The sequence below is a fragment of the Pongo abelii genome, chromosome 7, assembly GCF_028885655.2.
Source record: "Pongo abelii isolate AG06213 chromosome 7, NHGRI_mPonAbe1-v2.0_pri, whole genome shotgun sequence".
NCBI classification, from domain to species: domain Eukaryota; kingdom Metazoa; phylum Chordata; class Mammalia; order Primates; family Hominidae; genus Pongo; species Pongo abelii.
Window position 1 is genome coordinate 82322151 of NC_071992.2, and position 17769 is coordinate 82339919.

At 39.7% G+C, this 17769-nt stretch overlaps 1 protein-coding gene across 5 annotated transcripts in view; it reads right to left on the reverse strand.

Annotated features, from left to right (window-relative positions):
• ARFGEF1 (ADP ribosylation factor guanine nucleotide exchange factor 1) overlaps positions 1-17769 on the reverse strand; it is a 144138-nt gene that overhangs the window by 9353 nt on the left and 117016 nt on the right. For 3 of the 5 annotated variants that reach the window (XM_063726662.1, XM_024251572.3, XM_054561685.2), the window contains 5 exons: positions 12397-12526; positions 10983-11118; positions 10762-10900; positions 9579-9651; positions 4485-4617 (listed from right to left, as the gene is read on the reverse strand). In XM_063726662.1, the coding sequence (XP_063582732.1) occupies positions 4485-4617; positions 9579-9651; positions 10762-10900; positions 10983-11118; positions 12397-12526 (611 nt within the window). The remainder of the gene's footprint in view (positions 1-4484; positions 4618-9578; positions 9652-10761; positions 10901-10982; positions 11119-12396; positions 12527-17769) is intronic. The other 2 variants (XM_024251573.3, XM_054561686.2) reach the window with 1 other exon arrangement.

Here is a 17769-nt window from a genome sequence, read left to right on the forward strand (position 1 = left end):
ATACTGTTCATAAATGCTATTCTATTTAACGTTTAGTTCTTAGTACTAGATCACAAGTTAAAAAAACAAAACAAAGAAACCTGTAAGTCCTATGGTTATCTCTTCCTCTTAAATCTTGTCTTCTTACTCCTTTATTACAGTGACAGTGGCATGGACAGTCATCCATTCACTCCCTCATTCAAGTCAGAAAAACATCTCAGTCCCCGGCGCAAGAGAGTCCTAGTAGTACCTGGACTCCAGAATGGACTTAGCAGTAGATGGAGGTCTTAGGAGACCTATTTTCATCAGTTCCAACGTGAATTGCTCAGGGGTGTTAAGAGCTTCCAGCAGGGACCCAAACAGTTCTAGTGACCCCAAGAATTTGGCAGATGAGGCTGTACTCTGAACAGGGATGCCAAGCCTCTTCATAGTTTCTCGTGCCCTTTGAGACCTGGACAGGGATCCTAACTACAGTCTCACTAGCAAGGACCACGAGCACATTTGATGACAATATCTATTTGGACAAATTTCAGTCATAACAAGGCCTGACACTGCCAGGGTTATATTTGTCAACCATTTCATTGTCCACACAACAGAGAGCAAAGCTAAGCAGATTTTAACTATGTGGGACTACAGGTACTGAATCAACTCGACAGAGCAGTGGTGCAGAAAGAATGAGGCTGGTCTGTGCTGTGATTCTTTTCACTGAGTTGGAGAGTCAGATGCAGGGGCCTCCCCATTAAACAGGAGAACCACAACCTATCCACCAAGGAAGAGGGCTCATGGGAGCAGGGTGGCTGCTTGTTCTTCCTCCAGCTCTACCTGTTCTAAGTTAACAGTTCCAGGATGAACCTCGCCTAAAAGTCTTCCAGGGGAGCGAGAGTGAAATGTCTGGCTTAAGGATGCAGTCTGATCCCACAGCTCACAGTGGCAGGAAAGCAGAACCCTTGCCCCAGGAAAAAGGATAGTCCCAGAGTAGCCAAGTGCACACTTTCCACTATGTGAAGACCAAGTACTGCCCTCACAAAGCTAAGTGTGTTTAAATTCAGTCTTGAGGCTGAGAGTGAGAAAAGCCACTCACTATTCTTTCCTCTTGGCCTTTCTTGGTGCAGACTGAAGCTGCAAAAGATTCCTACATGAACCATTCTGTTCTTTGGACAACAGGAATGAAAAATGAAACTGGGCCACTCACTACCACCTGTTTCCTCTTTAAGAAATTAGCAAAATACAGTGACTGAAGATAGAAGGTCCTTTCAAGTAGGATATGATAATAAAGCCTGTCTTCTCTCAAGAACTGTAAGCACCTAGGATTAAAAAATTCCCTGAAAAAAATTAAATCAAAATGGATCAACGACCTAAATCAAAGAGCTAGAAGAATACAACTTCATAGGCCAGGCACAGTGGCTCACGCCTTTAATCCCAGCACTTTGGGAGGCCGGGCAGGTGGATCACTTGAGGCCCGGAGTTTGAGACGAGCCTGGCCAACATGGCGAAACCCCGTCTCTACTAAAAATCCAAAAATTAGCCAGGTGTGGTGGCATGTGCCTGTAATCCCAGCCACTCAGGAGGCTGAGGCAGGAGAATCGCTTGAACCCAGGAGGTGGAAGTTGCAGTGAGCCGAGATCGCACCACTGCACTCCAGCCTGAGCAACAGAGTGAGACTCCATCTCAAAAAAACAAAAAAAAACACTTCATAGAAGACAACATTGGGGGAAATGCTCATGACCTTGGATTTTGACAATGACACCAAAGGCATGACTAACAAAAGAAAACAGAAAAATTGGACTTCATCAAAATTTAAAAACAGGCAAAGGACACGAACACAAATTTCTCCAAATAAGATACACAGATGGCCAATAAGCATATGAAAAGATGGTTAACAACACTCATCATTACGGAAATGCCAGTCAAAAACACGGTGAAGTAAACTTCTCACCCACTAGAACGGTTATCATTTAACAACAACAAAAAAGGCGTTGGCAAAGATGTGGAAAAACTGGAATTGCTGGTGGGAATGTAAAATGATGCAGCCACTGGCTATAGAAAATTGCTTGGTGGTTCCTTGAGAAGTTAAACATAGAATTACCCTATGAGCTAGCAATTCCACTCCTAGGTAGATAATGCAAAAGAATTGAAAACAGGTATTCAAAAGATATTTGTACACAACAGTTTATAGCAGCACTATTCATGACAACTACAGGTGAAACAAATACAAATGTCCATCATCAGACAAATGGATAAACAAAATGTGGTCTATACATTCAGTGGACTATTACTTAGTAATAAAAAGGAATGAATTACTGATTCATGCTACAACATGATGCGTCTTGAAAACATTGTGAGAGAAGACAGACACAAAAGGTTATATTTTGTATGATTCCATTTATATGAAATATGCAGAATAGGCAATTCACAAACACAGCTAATTAGTGGCTGCCAGGGGCTGGGGAAGAGGAGAAGAGGAAGTGGCTGTGTAACAGTTATGGGGCTGGGGGGCTCCCTTTAGGAGTGATGAAAATGCTTTGGATCTAGATAGAGGTGGTGGCTGTGAACGTACTAAATGCCACTGAATTATTATTCACTTGCATATTGTTATTTCTGTTATGTAAATTTCACCTCAGGTTTTAAAAAGTTCTCAAAGCTGTCCTGTTCTCCTCTAAGAAGGCTGTGGTCTTTTCTAGGTGTTGTAATTTTCCTTCAGCAAATGAAACTGAATTGATCCAGTAAAAAAGTAAAGGGTTCCTCCTTTTTGTGAAAAGGTGAGGGGAGGAATACAGGTGACCTGTGGATCCCTGTATGGAGACAGGGGTGTGGGCAGCAGTGAGGGAAATGGGCACAGGCTGACTAAGGTTGGGGTGCAGTGTGGAGAAAAGGGTTGCTCCTTAAAAAGTAGGGTGCTTCTGCCGGGCGCGGTGGCTCATGCCTGTAATCCCAGCACTTTGGGAGGCCAAGGCGGGCGGATCACGAGGTCAGGAGATGGAGCCCATCCTGACTACCGCGGTGAAACCCGGTCTCTACTAAAGAATAAAAAAAAAAATTAGTTGGGTGTGGCAGCAGGCACGTGTAGTCCCAGCTACTGCGGAGGCTGAGGCAGGAGAATGGCGTGAACCCGGGAGGTGGAGCTTGCCGTGAGCCAAGATCACACCACTACACTCCAGCCTGGGCCACAGAGCAAGACTCCGTCTCAAAAAAAAAAAAGTAGGGTGCTCTTGGACAGACGTCGTGGCACAAGCCTGTAATCCCAGCATGTTGGGAAGCTGAGGTGGGCGGATGGCCTGAGCTCAGGAGTTCAAGACCAGCCTGGGCAACATGGCAAAACCCTGTCCCTACAAAAAAATATAAAAAAATCAGCTGGGCATGATGAGGTGTGCCTGTAGTCCCAGCTACTCAGGAGGCTAAGGTGGGAAGATTGCTTGAGCCTAGGAGGTTGAGGCTGCAGTGAGCCGAGATCACACTCCAGCCTGGGTGACAGTGAGACTCTGTCTCAAGAAAAAAAACAAAACAAAAACAAAAACAAAAACAACAAAAACAAGTGGGGTGCTCCTGCTTAGAAAGCAACAGTCCTTCACTACTTCCCCTTGCAGATGGGTAGAGGAAGGCATGCTAGGCCCTACTTTTGCAGACAGAACATGGGGTTGGTTGGCATGCAGAAGGGGGTGGAGAGAGAAGACTCAGGTGCTCGCTGGCGGAAAAAGCTGACATTTCAGTTATCAGCAGAGTTCTTGACCTTCTGCAAGAGGGCACCTATCTACCAGAGGATGTCCAAATTAGGATAAGCACAGTAAAGAAGTGATGACATGGCCAGGTACAGTGGCTCACACCTGTAATCCCAGCACTTTGGGAGGCTGAGGCGGGCGGATCATAAGGTCAGGAGTTTGAGACCAGCCTGGCCAACATGGTGAAACCCTGTCTCTACTAAAACTACAAAAATTAGCTTGAGGTGATGGCGAGCACCTGTAATCCCAGCTACTCGGGAGGCTGAGGCAGGAGAATCATTTGAACCTGGGAGGTGGAGGTTGCAGTGAGCACCACTGCACTCCAGCCTAGGCGACAGGGTGAGACTCCATCTCAAAAAAAAAAAAAAAAAAGTGGCCGGGCACAGTGGCTCACACCTGTAATCCCAGCACTTTGGGAGGCCGAGGTGGGCAGATCACAAGGTCAGGAGTTCAAGACTAGCCTGGCCAATATGGTGAAACCCCGTCTCCACTAAAAATACAAAAATTAGCCGGGCATGGTGGTGCACACCTGTAGTCCCAGCTACTCGGGAGACTGAGGCAGAAGAATCGCTTGAACCCGGGAGGCGGAGGTTGCAGTGAGCTACGTTGGCGCCACTGCACTCCAGACTGGGCGACAGAGTGAGACTCTGTCTCTCCAAAAAAAAAAAAAAAGAAGTGATGACACAATCAATTATAGTATATGCTTGTTAATAATAAAAGTAAAACCAAAAATGTTAACCCTTTCCTACATAAAACACAAATTTATTTTTATTAAGAGAAATAACTCACTTGCTGTAGATTTAATTTTGCTGAATTCTTCATTAACAGCAGACGCAGAAACCAGTGGTGCTTGTGGTCTGTTATCCACAGACCTTGGTTGAATAGAATCATGAATATCTACAGACTTCTGTGATATTGTATCCTAATAAATAAAAAAAAACATTGTAAGTATGGTTAATAAAGTTTATGGGTGAAAATATTTTCTAAAATGCTATTTTAAAAAATTATATTATGTCCCTATGAAAATGATGTTTTACACATTACAGTTATAACACAATCAGAAAATTATTTAAAATTACCTGTACATAGAGAAAAGTTGACTTTCTGACCCTCACTGGGCTCAGGTCTGAAACCATCCAACAGCAACAGATAAAAATGCGAAACTTCAAAGTGTAGAGAAACTGGTCAGCAATACCCACAAGTGTTCATGAAATCTAAACAGACACCTTTTGCAGGGGTAAATTTAGAAAAGGATCTTTTGTCACCCATGGACCCAGGGACTAGAAAGGTCAATGTGAAGGTGACTATCTAGGAGTGTCGTATCATGAAGAGATCCTGGACCTTGGAGTCCAACAGACCTACACAAGAATTAGGCTCCAGGATTATTTATTTATTTACTTTTTTGAGATGGAGTTTTGCTCTTGTTGCCCAGGCTGGAGTGCAATGGCGCGATCTCGGCTCACCACGACCTCTACCTCCTGGGTTCAAGCGATTCTCCTGCCTCAGCCTCCCCAGCAGCTGGGATTATAGGCATGCACCACCATGCCCGGCTCATTTTGTATTTTTAGTAGAGGGGGTTTTCACCGTGTTGGTCACGCTGGTCTCCAACTCCTGACCTCAGGTGATCTGCCTGCCTCGGCATCCCAAAGTGCTGGGATTACAGGCGTGAGCCACCACGCCCAGCCACAGGTTCCAGTATTATTAAGAGTGTAACCTTGGAAAAATGATTAATTTCCTGAGGTGAGGTTTTCTGATCTAAAAAGAAATGACATACTTTCCTTGCAGGTTGTTAAGAACTAGAGATAATAAATCCAAAACACTAGCAGCACAGTGTTGGGCAATAAATGGCAGCTGACCCTACTCCTCCTCGAGCTTTCTTTCATTATAAAGGCACAGCACACTGAAGAGATGAGAGAACCTGGTTTCAGGAGGAGTGCTTAGCTTTTGTTATTCTGACCTAACAGTCCCAGCCTGAGCAACCTTACCTGCTGTGTGAAAGGAAGATGGCCCTGTGTTACCAGAAATAGTAATAATCAAAACAATATGTTAGCTTGGACTTAAGTGTATTTTAAGGAAGAAATTACTCAGTTCTCAGAATTAAAAACGTATTATCTTACTGAAGATAAATGAAAGCACTGGTTTTTAAATATTTTTGGTCACGGGCCCTCTTGAACAGTCTGATGATTTCTAAAATGTTCTCTCCAGAAAACTAAACCTACACAAAAACTAGGTCACAAAATTAGGGATTTAAAAACCTTGCTCTGTATCAGAGGAATTTTTGGATGTTAGGTATATTGTTTTCTCAATTTTTCTCACTAACCAATGTAAACAAGGATAATTTTCGGGATGTCCTAAGTAATAGTGGGTTCTGTTCTGAATGGACATCAGCACAACAGAGTCATGGAGCAACACGGGCCCAGTATAGATGTCACAGTTCTCAAGGGCAATTCAGAATGATACTTTTCTGTGAAATCTAAGTTTTAACTGTTGACAATTTGTTAAGAAAGTTAAAAGTTGTGGGGAACAAATCTGGTCAGTGGGCATTAGTTTGCTACTTTACAGCCTCCTGGCTTTAAAATTCAAAGGTATTATTGGAAGAACAGTACAAATTTGAGAAGATCTGTAGATTAAATAAGAGTGTTGTTTCAAGGATAATTTTTTGATTGTTAGGGATAAGTGGGCATTATATTTACAAATTACTTTCAAAGAATTCAGAAAATTGTGTGTGTGGGAGGCGGGGTAGCCAGATAAAAAGAGGGAGGAAAGCAGGGGTTGGTAACAACAAATGTAAAATGACAACATTTGGAGAAACTTGGTGTAATGATTACTTTTGTGTCAATTTGGCTAGGACACAATACCAATATCCTATGTACTTAAGCCAGATACTTAAGTCAAAGGAGTAAAAATTAATTCAATTAAACACTATTCCAGGTGTTCAGCTGAAGGTATTTTATAGCTGTGGTTAACATCTATAGTTAGCTCACTTTAAGGAAATTATCTTCAATAATCTAGATGGTCCTTATCCAATCAGTTGAAGGCCTTCAAAACTGAGCAAAACAGGTTTTCCTGGGGAAGAAATCCCGCCTGTGAACTGCAGCTTCAGCACCAGCCCAAGGCTTTCCAGCCTGCCTGCCTGCCCTACAAAATTTCAAACCTGCCAGCCTCCACAATCACATAAGCCAGTTCCTTAAATCTATCTATATAAATCTCTCCTGCTGGTTTTGTTTCGCTGGCCCTGACAGATTTTGATACCATGAAATGGAATGTGGCTGTAACAAACACCTAAAAATGTAGAAGTGGCTTTGGAACTGGGCAATGGTAGAAGCTGGAAGAGTTCCGAGACACATGATAGAAAACACCTACATTGCCCTGAAGACACTGTTGGTAGAAATATGGATGTCAAATGTGGTTCTGGTGAGGATCCACAAGGAAGTGCAATGTGTGTGAGAGAGCTTCTACCATCTTAGAGAAGACATGTATGGCCATGAAACAGATTATTGGTACAAATATGAATGTTAAAAGGTGCTTCTAGTGAGGTCTTACAAGGAAATCAAGAACATGGTATTAGATACTGATAGACAGGTGATCCTTGTTGTAAAGTGGCAGAAAGCGTGGCTGAATTGTTGGGTGGAAAGCAGAATTCTAAGTGATGATATGTAGTTGAGATTTCCAAGCAAAGTGTTGAAGGTGTGGCCTGGTTTATCCTTGCTGTTTATAGTACAATGCAAGAAGAAGATATATTGATGAAAGAACTGTTAAGCAAAAAGAAACTGCCACTTGATGATTTGAGAGGATCTTGTGCCTATCCAGATTGAAAACGATGCTACAATTAGGAAATGAATTGTTAGGAAAGCATGCTTTGGAGAGAAGGCCAAGGCTATAACAGCTGGACGACTTTTTCCCAAAGAGATTAAGTATATATCTAGTGGATCCAATCGATCATCTCAGCAGAAGCCAAGAACATAACAGGACTATCCAGAAAGATGTGTGGATCGCCCTCTTGTTTAATGGCATGGTTTCTCTTAACATATACAGAAGACCCACAAGGATTCTGAGAATGATATACCAGCAGACATATGGCCAGCCTAGAATGAAAGGGACAGAAACAATAAGAGGAAGGGAGGCTGACTTCTAGGATTCTACAGGCAGAAAATGGGTCAACAGAGCTGCAAACGTGCTAACCTTTAAGAAACAGAAGAACAACTGAGAGTGTAGGGCTCAGGCCCAAAGAAGCAAGCCATGGCCCCAGAGGGCAGAATATCAAGCCACACAGCATTATTCTCAGGCCTTAAAACTCAACGGAATTGTCCCTGCTAAGTTTCAACCCTGCTTAGGACTGGTGATCCTTTGTTCCTTCCAATTTCTCCTTTTTGCAATGAGAATGTCTATCTTATGCTTGTCCCACTACTGTATTTTAAAAGTTACTAACCTGTTTTCTAGGTTCACAGGTCCACAGATGGAGACGAATCCTGCCCCAGAATAGAGCATACTCAAGAGTGTCATCCATCCTTAATGCAGATATCTGAGATGATCAGATTAGGGACTTTTGATTATATTTTTAAGGGATTTTGGACATAGTGTTGATGCTGTAATGAGTTTAGACTTTTGGGGACCTTAGAATGGGGTGACCATCTTTTGCCGATGGGATGGACATGAATTTTTAGGTGTCAGTGGGTAGACCATAGTGGGATGAATATTGGCCCTTAAAAGGTATGTTCAAGTCCTGACGCCTGATACCTGCAAATGTTACCTTACTTGGAAATGAGGTCTTTTCAGATGTAATTAAGGATCTTGAGATGAGATCATCCTGGATTTCAGGTACACCCTAAATCCAATGACTAATGTCTTCATAAAACAAAAAGGAGAGGGAGAGATTTAATTCACACACAGTGAGGAAGACTATGGATAGATGGTGGCACAGACTGGAGTGATATGTGAACAAGCCAAATAATGCCAAAGGTTGTCAATAGCCACCAGAAGCTGGAAGAGTAAGGATTTTCCCTTAGAGCCTTTGGAGGGAATGTGGCCTTGCTGACTCCTTGATTTGGGATCTGTGGTCTTTAAAACCATGAGATAGTAGGTTTCTATAGTTTTAAGCCACCAAGTTTGTGGTAATTTTTTATGGTAGAACTAGGAAACCAATACACTGGGTGAAGTGAATATTAGAATTCTTTGTACTGTTTTGTTTTACTTTTCTATAAGGTGAAATTATATAAAAATAAAAAGTTTAAATACTTTCCAACAATATCTTCAGCTTTGCATGGAGACAGCTACATAATCTGGTACCTTTCTCTCACAACCCTTAAAAAATCATTTTGCTCTATGTCCTATATTTAAAAATAATTTAAAATACTCCCTTCATGGCACTTAACAAAGACACATATCAGTCGTCTGTGAAATTGACCACAGAATTAACCTCACAATTCCGGACAGCAAATTTACACCATCTTCTTAAAAGAGTCAAACGCATCACAATGATATGAATCTTCGCGTTCCCTCCTAAATTCATAATGAAACTTAATCTCCAATGCAACAGTATCAAGAGGTAAAGATTTTAGGAAGTGAGTAGGCCATGAGAATTAGTGCCTTAAAAAAGGACTGGAGGGAACTAGCTAGGCCCCTTTCTGTCCCTCCTCCTTCCACGTGAGAATGCAGCAACGAGGTGCCATCTTGGAAGCAGAGAGCAGCTCTCACCAGACACTTGATCATACAATTCCCAGCCTTTGTAATTGTAAAAAAATAAATTTCTATTTATAAGTAATCCAGTCTCAGATATTTTTTTAATAGCAGGAATGGATTAAGACACATGTAAGAATTTGACCCATAATAAAATTACTCATCACAAATAACTAATTTCAATATACTTTATTGATTAAAACTTACCAATGGCTTTTCACTTACAGGAGATGGAGGTAGGGGGGCAGTTTCTCCAGAAGTGGGTCGCCAGGTCAACAGCCTTTAAGATACCAAAACCACATCAATCACTAGGGGGCTGTGCCACATGCCACATCCAGCATATTTTGAAATGGGCCCAAGAAAGTAACAAGAACATACCAACTAAACAGTCCATCTTTGACCAATGCTAAGAGCAATTTCCTAAAAAACATCTAGTAAAAAGTTTAAAATATGTACTTTTAGAAAAAAATTAAGTGGCATTTAATATAATTAAAAGGGTAATATGGTTACCAGTTTTGCATTAAAAAAACACTTTCTGATAAGTTTTAAAGATTTCAAACCTCCTTTCCCTAAGTATTAATATCAAATATTTTCCAAAGTAAGAGGCTTCTCAAAAAAAAAAAAAATTCATAAAATTGGCCAGGCGCGGTGGCTCACGCCTGTAATCCCAGCACTTTGGGAGGCCAAGGTGGGCGGATCACCCGAGGTTGGGAGTTTGAGACCAGCCTGACCAACATGGAGAAACCCCATCTCAACTAAAAATACAAAATTAGCCAGGCATGGTGGTGCATGCCTGTAATCCTAGCTACTTGGGAGGCTGAGGCAGGATAATCACTTGAACCCAAGAGGCAGAGGTTGTGGTAAGCCGAGATTGCGCCAATGCACTCCAGCCTGGTAAACATGAACGAAACTCCATCTCAAAAAAAAAAAAACCTACCTCACTATAATTCCATTTCACACTCATCCCTTAGAGAAAGATGACAAGCTGTTACAAAATATGAAATATAGTATGTGTAAATACATTTTCCTTAGATTATTAAAAGATCAGTAACAGAAACAGGCTGAGATTTTTTTTTCCAATTCAAAACCACTGCTTGGTTTGATCTGAATAAATAAAATCTTATAAAAGTCAGAGGAATCACTTCATTATGTCCCAAATTTTGGTAACCAGACTAAAGGTTTTGGTTTATAAATAGTTTAATTTATGTATTTGTTATAGTTTACAGCAGTTTGGTTTGTAATAAATCTAAATCCATGTAAGAGTAAGACAAGCTTAAAAGGATTTCTGTTATGAGAAATCAGTAGTCACTATCAAACTTTTAATCACTAGTCACTCTCCAACTCATTCAATATACAAATATAAATGTAAAGTTGTATAAAATCTTCTTACGCATGTGGGATTGTGGTTTTGAAGATATCCAGTGTGCAGTTGCAAGTTTTATCCCAGATTTCTAGGGTAAATTTTTCACCATTCAGAATAACAACATTCTCTAAACAGTTTGTACCAGATCGCGCTAACTGCTCATTGTCTAGGAAAGAAAAGAGCAATTCATTTATATATTACCAGGGTCACATTTAACACTTTGTGTCACATATCTGGTACAGACCTACCTTGCTGCACACACCAGTAGAGCTGAGCAAAAATATCATCCAAAAGTACATCACTGAGTACTTCTAAATACTGAGTGAATACATCACAGATTGCATAAAGTGCATGATTGCAAGTTGTTGTCATCCATTCAGCTTTCTGGGGAAAAAAGTTGTTAATGAACATCATGCCATTAATCACCTACTATGATTTAAAAAAAAAAAATATATATATATATATATATAAATGTTTTCATATTATTTTTAAAATGGAAGGCTGTCAGTGTTCCTTTTAGACCACTGAATTCCCTCTAGAACGTTATATTCACCTCAACTTAAAATGTGGTATCTATTGCTCCTCATTATCCCATAACCACCTATGTACACAATAATTTAACTATTTTTGGCACTATCTGTTTTGATTATTAAAAAAAGCCACCACTGTATCATCTTGATATTAACATTATGATTTTTCAAAGTGCATGAATAGCAACACCGGCCTTGCTCTAAAATATGACAGAACATGAAAGGGAAATAAAGAGGTAAGAATTTGTCCAAATGGGATTAGCATAGGTTTAAAATAAAAATGACTTTCCTGAAGTATGGTTATCTGAAAACACCATAAAAAAAGTGCTATACAAAATAAGTGTAATTTATTTTTTTCAAGCCCATAAAAAATAATTGCAGAAGTCTGCATTTAATACTACTGTATGGAACAAAAGGGGAAAATATGAAGCTCTCGACACATTTCCTAAAATGTATATTGTAACTGGTTCATAGTAAAATATGTTGAAATAAATAAAATTTACTTTGTATTCTTTACTCAATATAAAAAAGAAGTCACTATATAATACTAAAGAAAGTTACTGATGCTTTATAGTTGTAACTATCAAAATGAGGAAAAGAAATGGAAAAGTCAGAAAAACACTGAAAACAAAACAGAACAAAAAAATCAATTCATCAATTCAGTTCTATCCCCCACATAGTGTTCTTTTTTTTTGAGATGGAGTTTTGCTCGTCGCCCAGGCTGCAGTGCAGTGGCGCGATCTCAGCTCACAGCAACCTCCACCTCCCAGGTTCAAACAATTCTCCTGCCTCAGCTCCCCAGTAGCTGGGACTACAGACACCTGCCACCACACCCGGATAATTTTTGTATTTTTAGTAGAGATGGGGTTTCACCATGTTGGCCAGGCTGGTCTCAAATTCCTGACCTGAGATGATCCACCTGCCTTGGCCTCCCAAAGTGCTGGGATTACAGGCGTGAGCCACTGCGCCCGGCCAGTGTTCTTAAAGACATAGTATTATATTCTCATGCCTTAAAGAAAAATTTTCTAGGAATTCTTTTCTGTACTTAATTTGAAACACTAAAATGTATTGATGATAATACTGAGAATCTTTTAACTTGACTAAGCTAAATGAAAATTGTGTATCCTCTTACCTCTGTCTGTTGTTCTGGCAATTTCATATTGTCAAAGATTCTGAAAACAATTCTAAATAAATCCTGCCACCAGTGTTTCTCATAAGTGTGGCCATATGTTTTCATTATTTCAAACATTACTGTTAAACCCCTAAAATGACAAAACACAATTAGAAAGCTGTAATACAAAAAAAGCATACTCCTCCTAAAATAGTTTTTATAGTTCACAAAGCAGCTGAAAACAGAAAGCTTAAAACTAGTCTGGAATTAACACATGACACTGGGTTTTAAAAAATTTAAGTTGTAAACAACAGGTTCCTTTAGGATACATCATTCGGGAAAAAAAATCTCCAAAGGTCTTGGCCGTAAACTGTTTTATTTTACTTTTCCTTTACTCTTACTTCACCAATGCAGCATTTAAAAACGTAAATGGAATTACAAATTGAAAAGGATAACTGTTTGAGTGAATATTAATTTTGTGGCACTATAGCCAAAAAAGAAAATACATATACAGCAGTCTAAGAACAAAACAAAAGTTAGATTTTGGAAAATCTTTTTCAAATGGGGATTTTTACCCAATACTAGAAGGCTTATTCATGCAACATCCCCAAACAAAAGGATTTACAAAAAAATCCACTAAGACATAAGCTCCATGAGGGGAGGAGTCTGTGTTTCATTTCTTGCGATATATATCCCAAGCACACAGCAGTTCTCATTGCCTGGGAGGCAAGCAATGAATATTTGCTGAATAAATTGCTTAGTATTAGATGGACTAGCTTTTGAGTAAGTGTTGAAACTGAAACTCAAAACTTCCTTCTTCATTCCTTACCGTTTCTTGAAATAACACTTTTATGTAACCATTAGAAACTTTAATCTTTTCTCTATTTGTTGCTTTTTCTGGGAAAATACAGGCATCCTCCAATTTAGAAACGGCTTATATTTCCAAAAGTTTGAGAGTAAAACAGAACAAAATTTTCTTTGAAAGGCTCTCATAGGGACTGGAACAGAGCTCAACTCATTTGTTGCTATGCTATCCCCAAACCTAGTAGATGGCTCATACATAGTAGGTTCTCAACAAGTTTTTGTTAAATGAATGTGTAAAAAAACATTACAATACTTCAGGCCAACAGTAAGTCCACATTGGTCTATTTGATCCCTAAGATATCTAATGTGTAATACTAGCAGTGGTAAAGAAGCCATAGTAAAGAAACTCCCGAGAAAGAAAGTCTTCCACAAGAGACACCTCTCAGAGTTCCACCACTGATGCTAAACCCATAGTTCCCTCCTTGCAATGGAACAAGGTTCCCTTGTCCTCCATCTGCTGAGCTCCGTATCTATTCCCTTCCACTCCAAGTAACTGGATGCTGCCTCTCATGGCTGGGAGTAAGTGGATATGGGCAATCTTGTTTTTTCCAGGGCCCAGAGTAAACACAGAGATCGTTTCCAAGGATTTTTACTGTGGAAAATGTCTTTTTTTCTTTTCTTTTTTTTTAAAGCAATACTTAAGTAGTTGGTGTAGGGAAAAATAATACAGTCATGTGCTGTGTAAGGACATTTCAGTCAACAATGAACTGCATATAAGACAGTGGTCCCCTAAGATTATAATAGAGCTGTAAAGTTCCAATTGTCTTGTGACATTGTAGTTGTAGCTTTCACTGATTGTAGGGCAACACTTTACTCACATGTTTATGGTGATACTACTGTAAACAAACCTACTGCACTGCCAGTCGTATAATGATAAACAATTATGTTAACAATTAATGTGTCTACTATACTGCACCTCTCATCATTATTTGCAAGTGTACTCCTTGTACTTACAAATTTTTAAAAAGTTAATTGGAAAACAGCCTCAAGCAGGTCCTTCAGTAGGTATTCAGGAAGAAGTCACTGTTAACATAGGAGATGACGGCTCCATATGTGTTACTTCCCCTGAAGACCTTCCAATGGGGTAAGATGTGGGGATGGAAGACAGTGACATTGATGATCCTGACCCTGTGCAGGCCTAGGTTAATGTGTGTCTATGCCTTACTTTTTAACAAAAAAGTCTAAGAAGTAAAAAATAAAAATAGAAAAAAGCTTATAGAATAAGGATATAAAGAAAATACTTTTCTATAGCTGTACAATGTGTTTTAAGCTAAGTGTTAATATGAGTCAAGTTTTTTAAAATTTTAAAAATTATAAAGCAAAAAAGTTACAGTAGGCTATGGTTAATTTTTTATTGGAGAAAAATATCTTTTCATAAATTTAGAGTAGCCTAAGTTTACAGTGTTTGCCTCCTTTTCATTCACTCACCACTCACTCACTGAGTCACCCAGAACAATTTCCAGTCCAGCGAGTTCCAGTCATGGTAAGTGCCCTATACAGGTTTTTGTTGTTGTTGCTGCTGCTTTTTTTTTTGAGATGGAGTCTTGCTCTGTCACGCAGGCTGGAGTGCAGTGGCGTGATCTCGGCTCACTGCAAGCTCCGCCTCCCAGGTTCAAGCCATTTTCCTGCCTCAGCCTCCCGAGTAGCTGGGACTCCAGGCGCCCGCTACCACGCCCGGCTAATTTTTGCTATTTTTAGTGGAGATGGGGTTTCACTGTGTTAGCCAGGATGGTCTCTCGATCTCCTTTCCTCGTGATCCGCCCACCTTGGCCTCCCAAAGTGCTGGGATTACAGGCATGAGCCACCACACCTGGCCTACAGGTTTTATCTTTTATGCCATGTTTTTACTGTACCTTTTCTACGCATATATATATATATATATATATATATATATATATTTTTTTTTTTTTTTTTTTTTTAGGCAGAGTCTCATACTGTCACCCTGGCTGGAGTGCAGTGGTGCCATCTTGGCTCACTGCAACCTCCGCCTCCCGGGTTCAAGCAATTCTCATGCCTCACCTTCCCAAGTAGCTGGGATTACAGGAGTGCACCACCACACCCGGCTAATTTTTGTATTTGTATTTTTTAATTTTTATTTTTATTTTGAGACAGAATCTCACTCTGTTGCCTGGGCTGGAGTAAAGTGGCACTCTCAGCTCACTGCAACCTCCACCTCCCAGGTTCAAGCAGTTCTCCTGCCTCAGCCTCCTAAGTAGCTGCAATTACATGTGCGCACCACCATGCCTCGCTCATTTTTGTATTTTTAGTAGAGAAGGAGTTTCACCATGTTGTCCAGGATGGTCTTGAACACTCCTGACCTCAGATGATCCGCCCACCTGGGCCTCTCAAAGTGCTGGGATTATAGGTATGGCCACCATGCCTGGCCAAATTTTTATATTTTTAGTAGAGATGGGGTTTCACCAGGTTGACCAGGCTGGTCTCGAACTCCTGACATTAGGTGATCTGCCCACCTCGGCCTCCCAAAATGCTGGGATTACAGGCGTGAGCCACTGCACCCAGCCTGTTTAGATATATTTAGATACACAAACATCACTGTATTAACAGCTGTACAGTACAGTAACATGCTGTGCAGGTTGTACCCATGGAGCAATAGGCTATGCCATCTAGATTTGTGTAAGTACATGCTATGATGTTCACACAATGCTGAAATTGCCTAGTAATGCATTGTACAGAACATATCCCTGTCATTAAATGATGCCTGACTATATTTGGGACTTTAATTTTCGGTATTTATCCCCAAATCTAGAGAATTTTGGAAGAATTAAGTAAGAATGCACACAAGAAGTTCTTTCTACACAGTGTTACACCAATTACAGTGCTGCACTATTTGTTGTTGTTAAAGACAGAGAGTCTCAATTTGTTGCCTAGGCTGGAGTACAGTGGTGTGATCAGGGCTCACCATAGCCCCAACCTCCTGTGCTTAGGCAATCCCGCCTCAGCCTCATGAGAAGCAGGAACTAGAGGCGTGACCAGCATGCCTAGTTAACTTTCTGTTCAAAGAGATGGGGTCTCACTTTGTTGCCTAGGTTGGTTTCAAACAATCCTCCCACCTTGACATCCCAAAGTGCTGGGATTACAGATGTGAGCCATGGCATCCGGCCCACATTTTAAGATGGAAGCTAAATAGCAGCCCATACATATCCTGGGATGAGGTAGGAAAATCAAAGGCCATCACTGAACAAAGTTTACTGATCTTTTCCCTCTCCTTTACTAACTAGAACACACATAACCTCTTTAACAATTGGAATCTACCCATAATCTGAACATGGAATATGGTGAGAAATAAGGTATCACAGTGCCAAGCAACAGAAGGCTAAGAAAGCAGGTGGATCCTCCATCAAACAGACTTCTACAAATAAATAAAGGGTGAGGGGAGAGGGTGCTGAGTTTTCATGACCTGCTAGTCATGATATGTCAGCCGCTCCACTGAGGCAGCTGGACAACTGAAATGGGGCTATCTTGAATTTTAACAAGTTCCTAACAGGTCCACTGATAAACAATCCACCATGTCTAAATATAAAATAAAATGTTTTTCTATAGTGCTCTCATAATTAAAATCCCTAAGGGTTAAGTCCTATTTTGGATTATCTATTTCATAAGAATTTCTGTTGTAACAAATAATACTATAAAAATGAAAAATTTCTTGGGATATAAGTCAAATTTAACCTTGGTGGCAGGTGGGTGTGATTCTGGCATAAGGTGAGAAAGGAGAGATTCATTCTGTGCTACCTTTAGAAATTCAAAAAATTCGATAAAGTTACACATCCAAATAACAGAAGATTCTTCCAAATAAGAAAGATTCCTAAAAGATTTTGTTTACCATAAAATTGAACTCACGGTGGGTTTAGAGGGTGACAGATACTAGGACACACAAGCTGGCCATTTCAATGTGGCAAAGTACAGGGCAAAAAAACTACTATGGGAATCATATGAGCCGTGACCTAAGAACAGTGTGTTAGCACTTGGCCAGTTACATAATATCCATAATAGTTCCTTTACAGATTGACTATATGTTCATAATGATCTTTTATTGGCAATATACTTTTGAAAGAGTTCTATTTTCATAGCTCTATATTATTCCAAACTATGTTACTGACCAGGTTACAAAAAGAAATGGTTCTTCACCTAAAACCCACCAGGGATGTGCAGTTAAAAATTCTTCTATCATTCATCAGGAAATAAAATAAATTTTGCCACTAACTTCAATTTATTATTGGAAACAAATAATGAAAAAGACAGAATGTTTAAAGGATTAAATTAACTTAGAAGCTAAAATCAAGCAGAGGCTATAATCAAATATTTTAAAAATAATGTAGTATTTCCATTTTTATTTTGCTCTAGTTAATATTTTTAAATAATATTAACATATTTTAAAATATACCTAATAATTAATATGTTTGACAAAACACTTGATTTTATGGTCTTTAACTGTGAGACTGTGTTTATAAAGAAGAGTTAATTTGATTAAAGTCAAAATAAATCCAAAATTTTAATTACAAACATAGATTG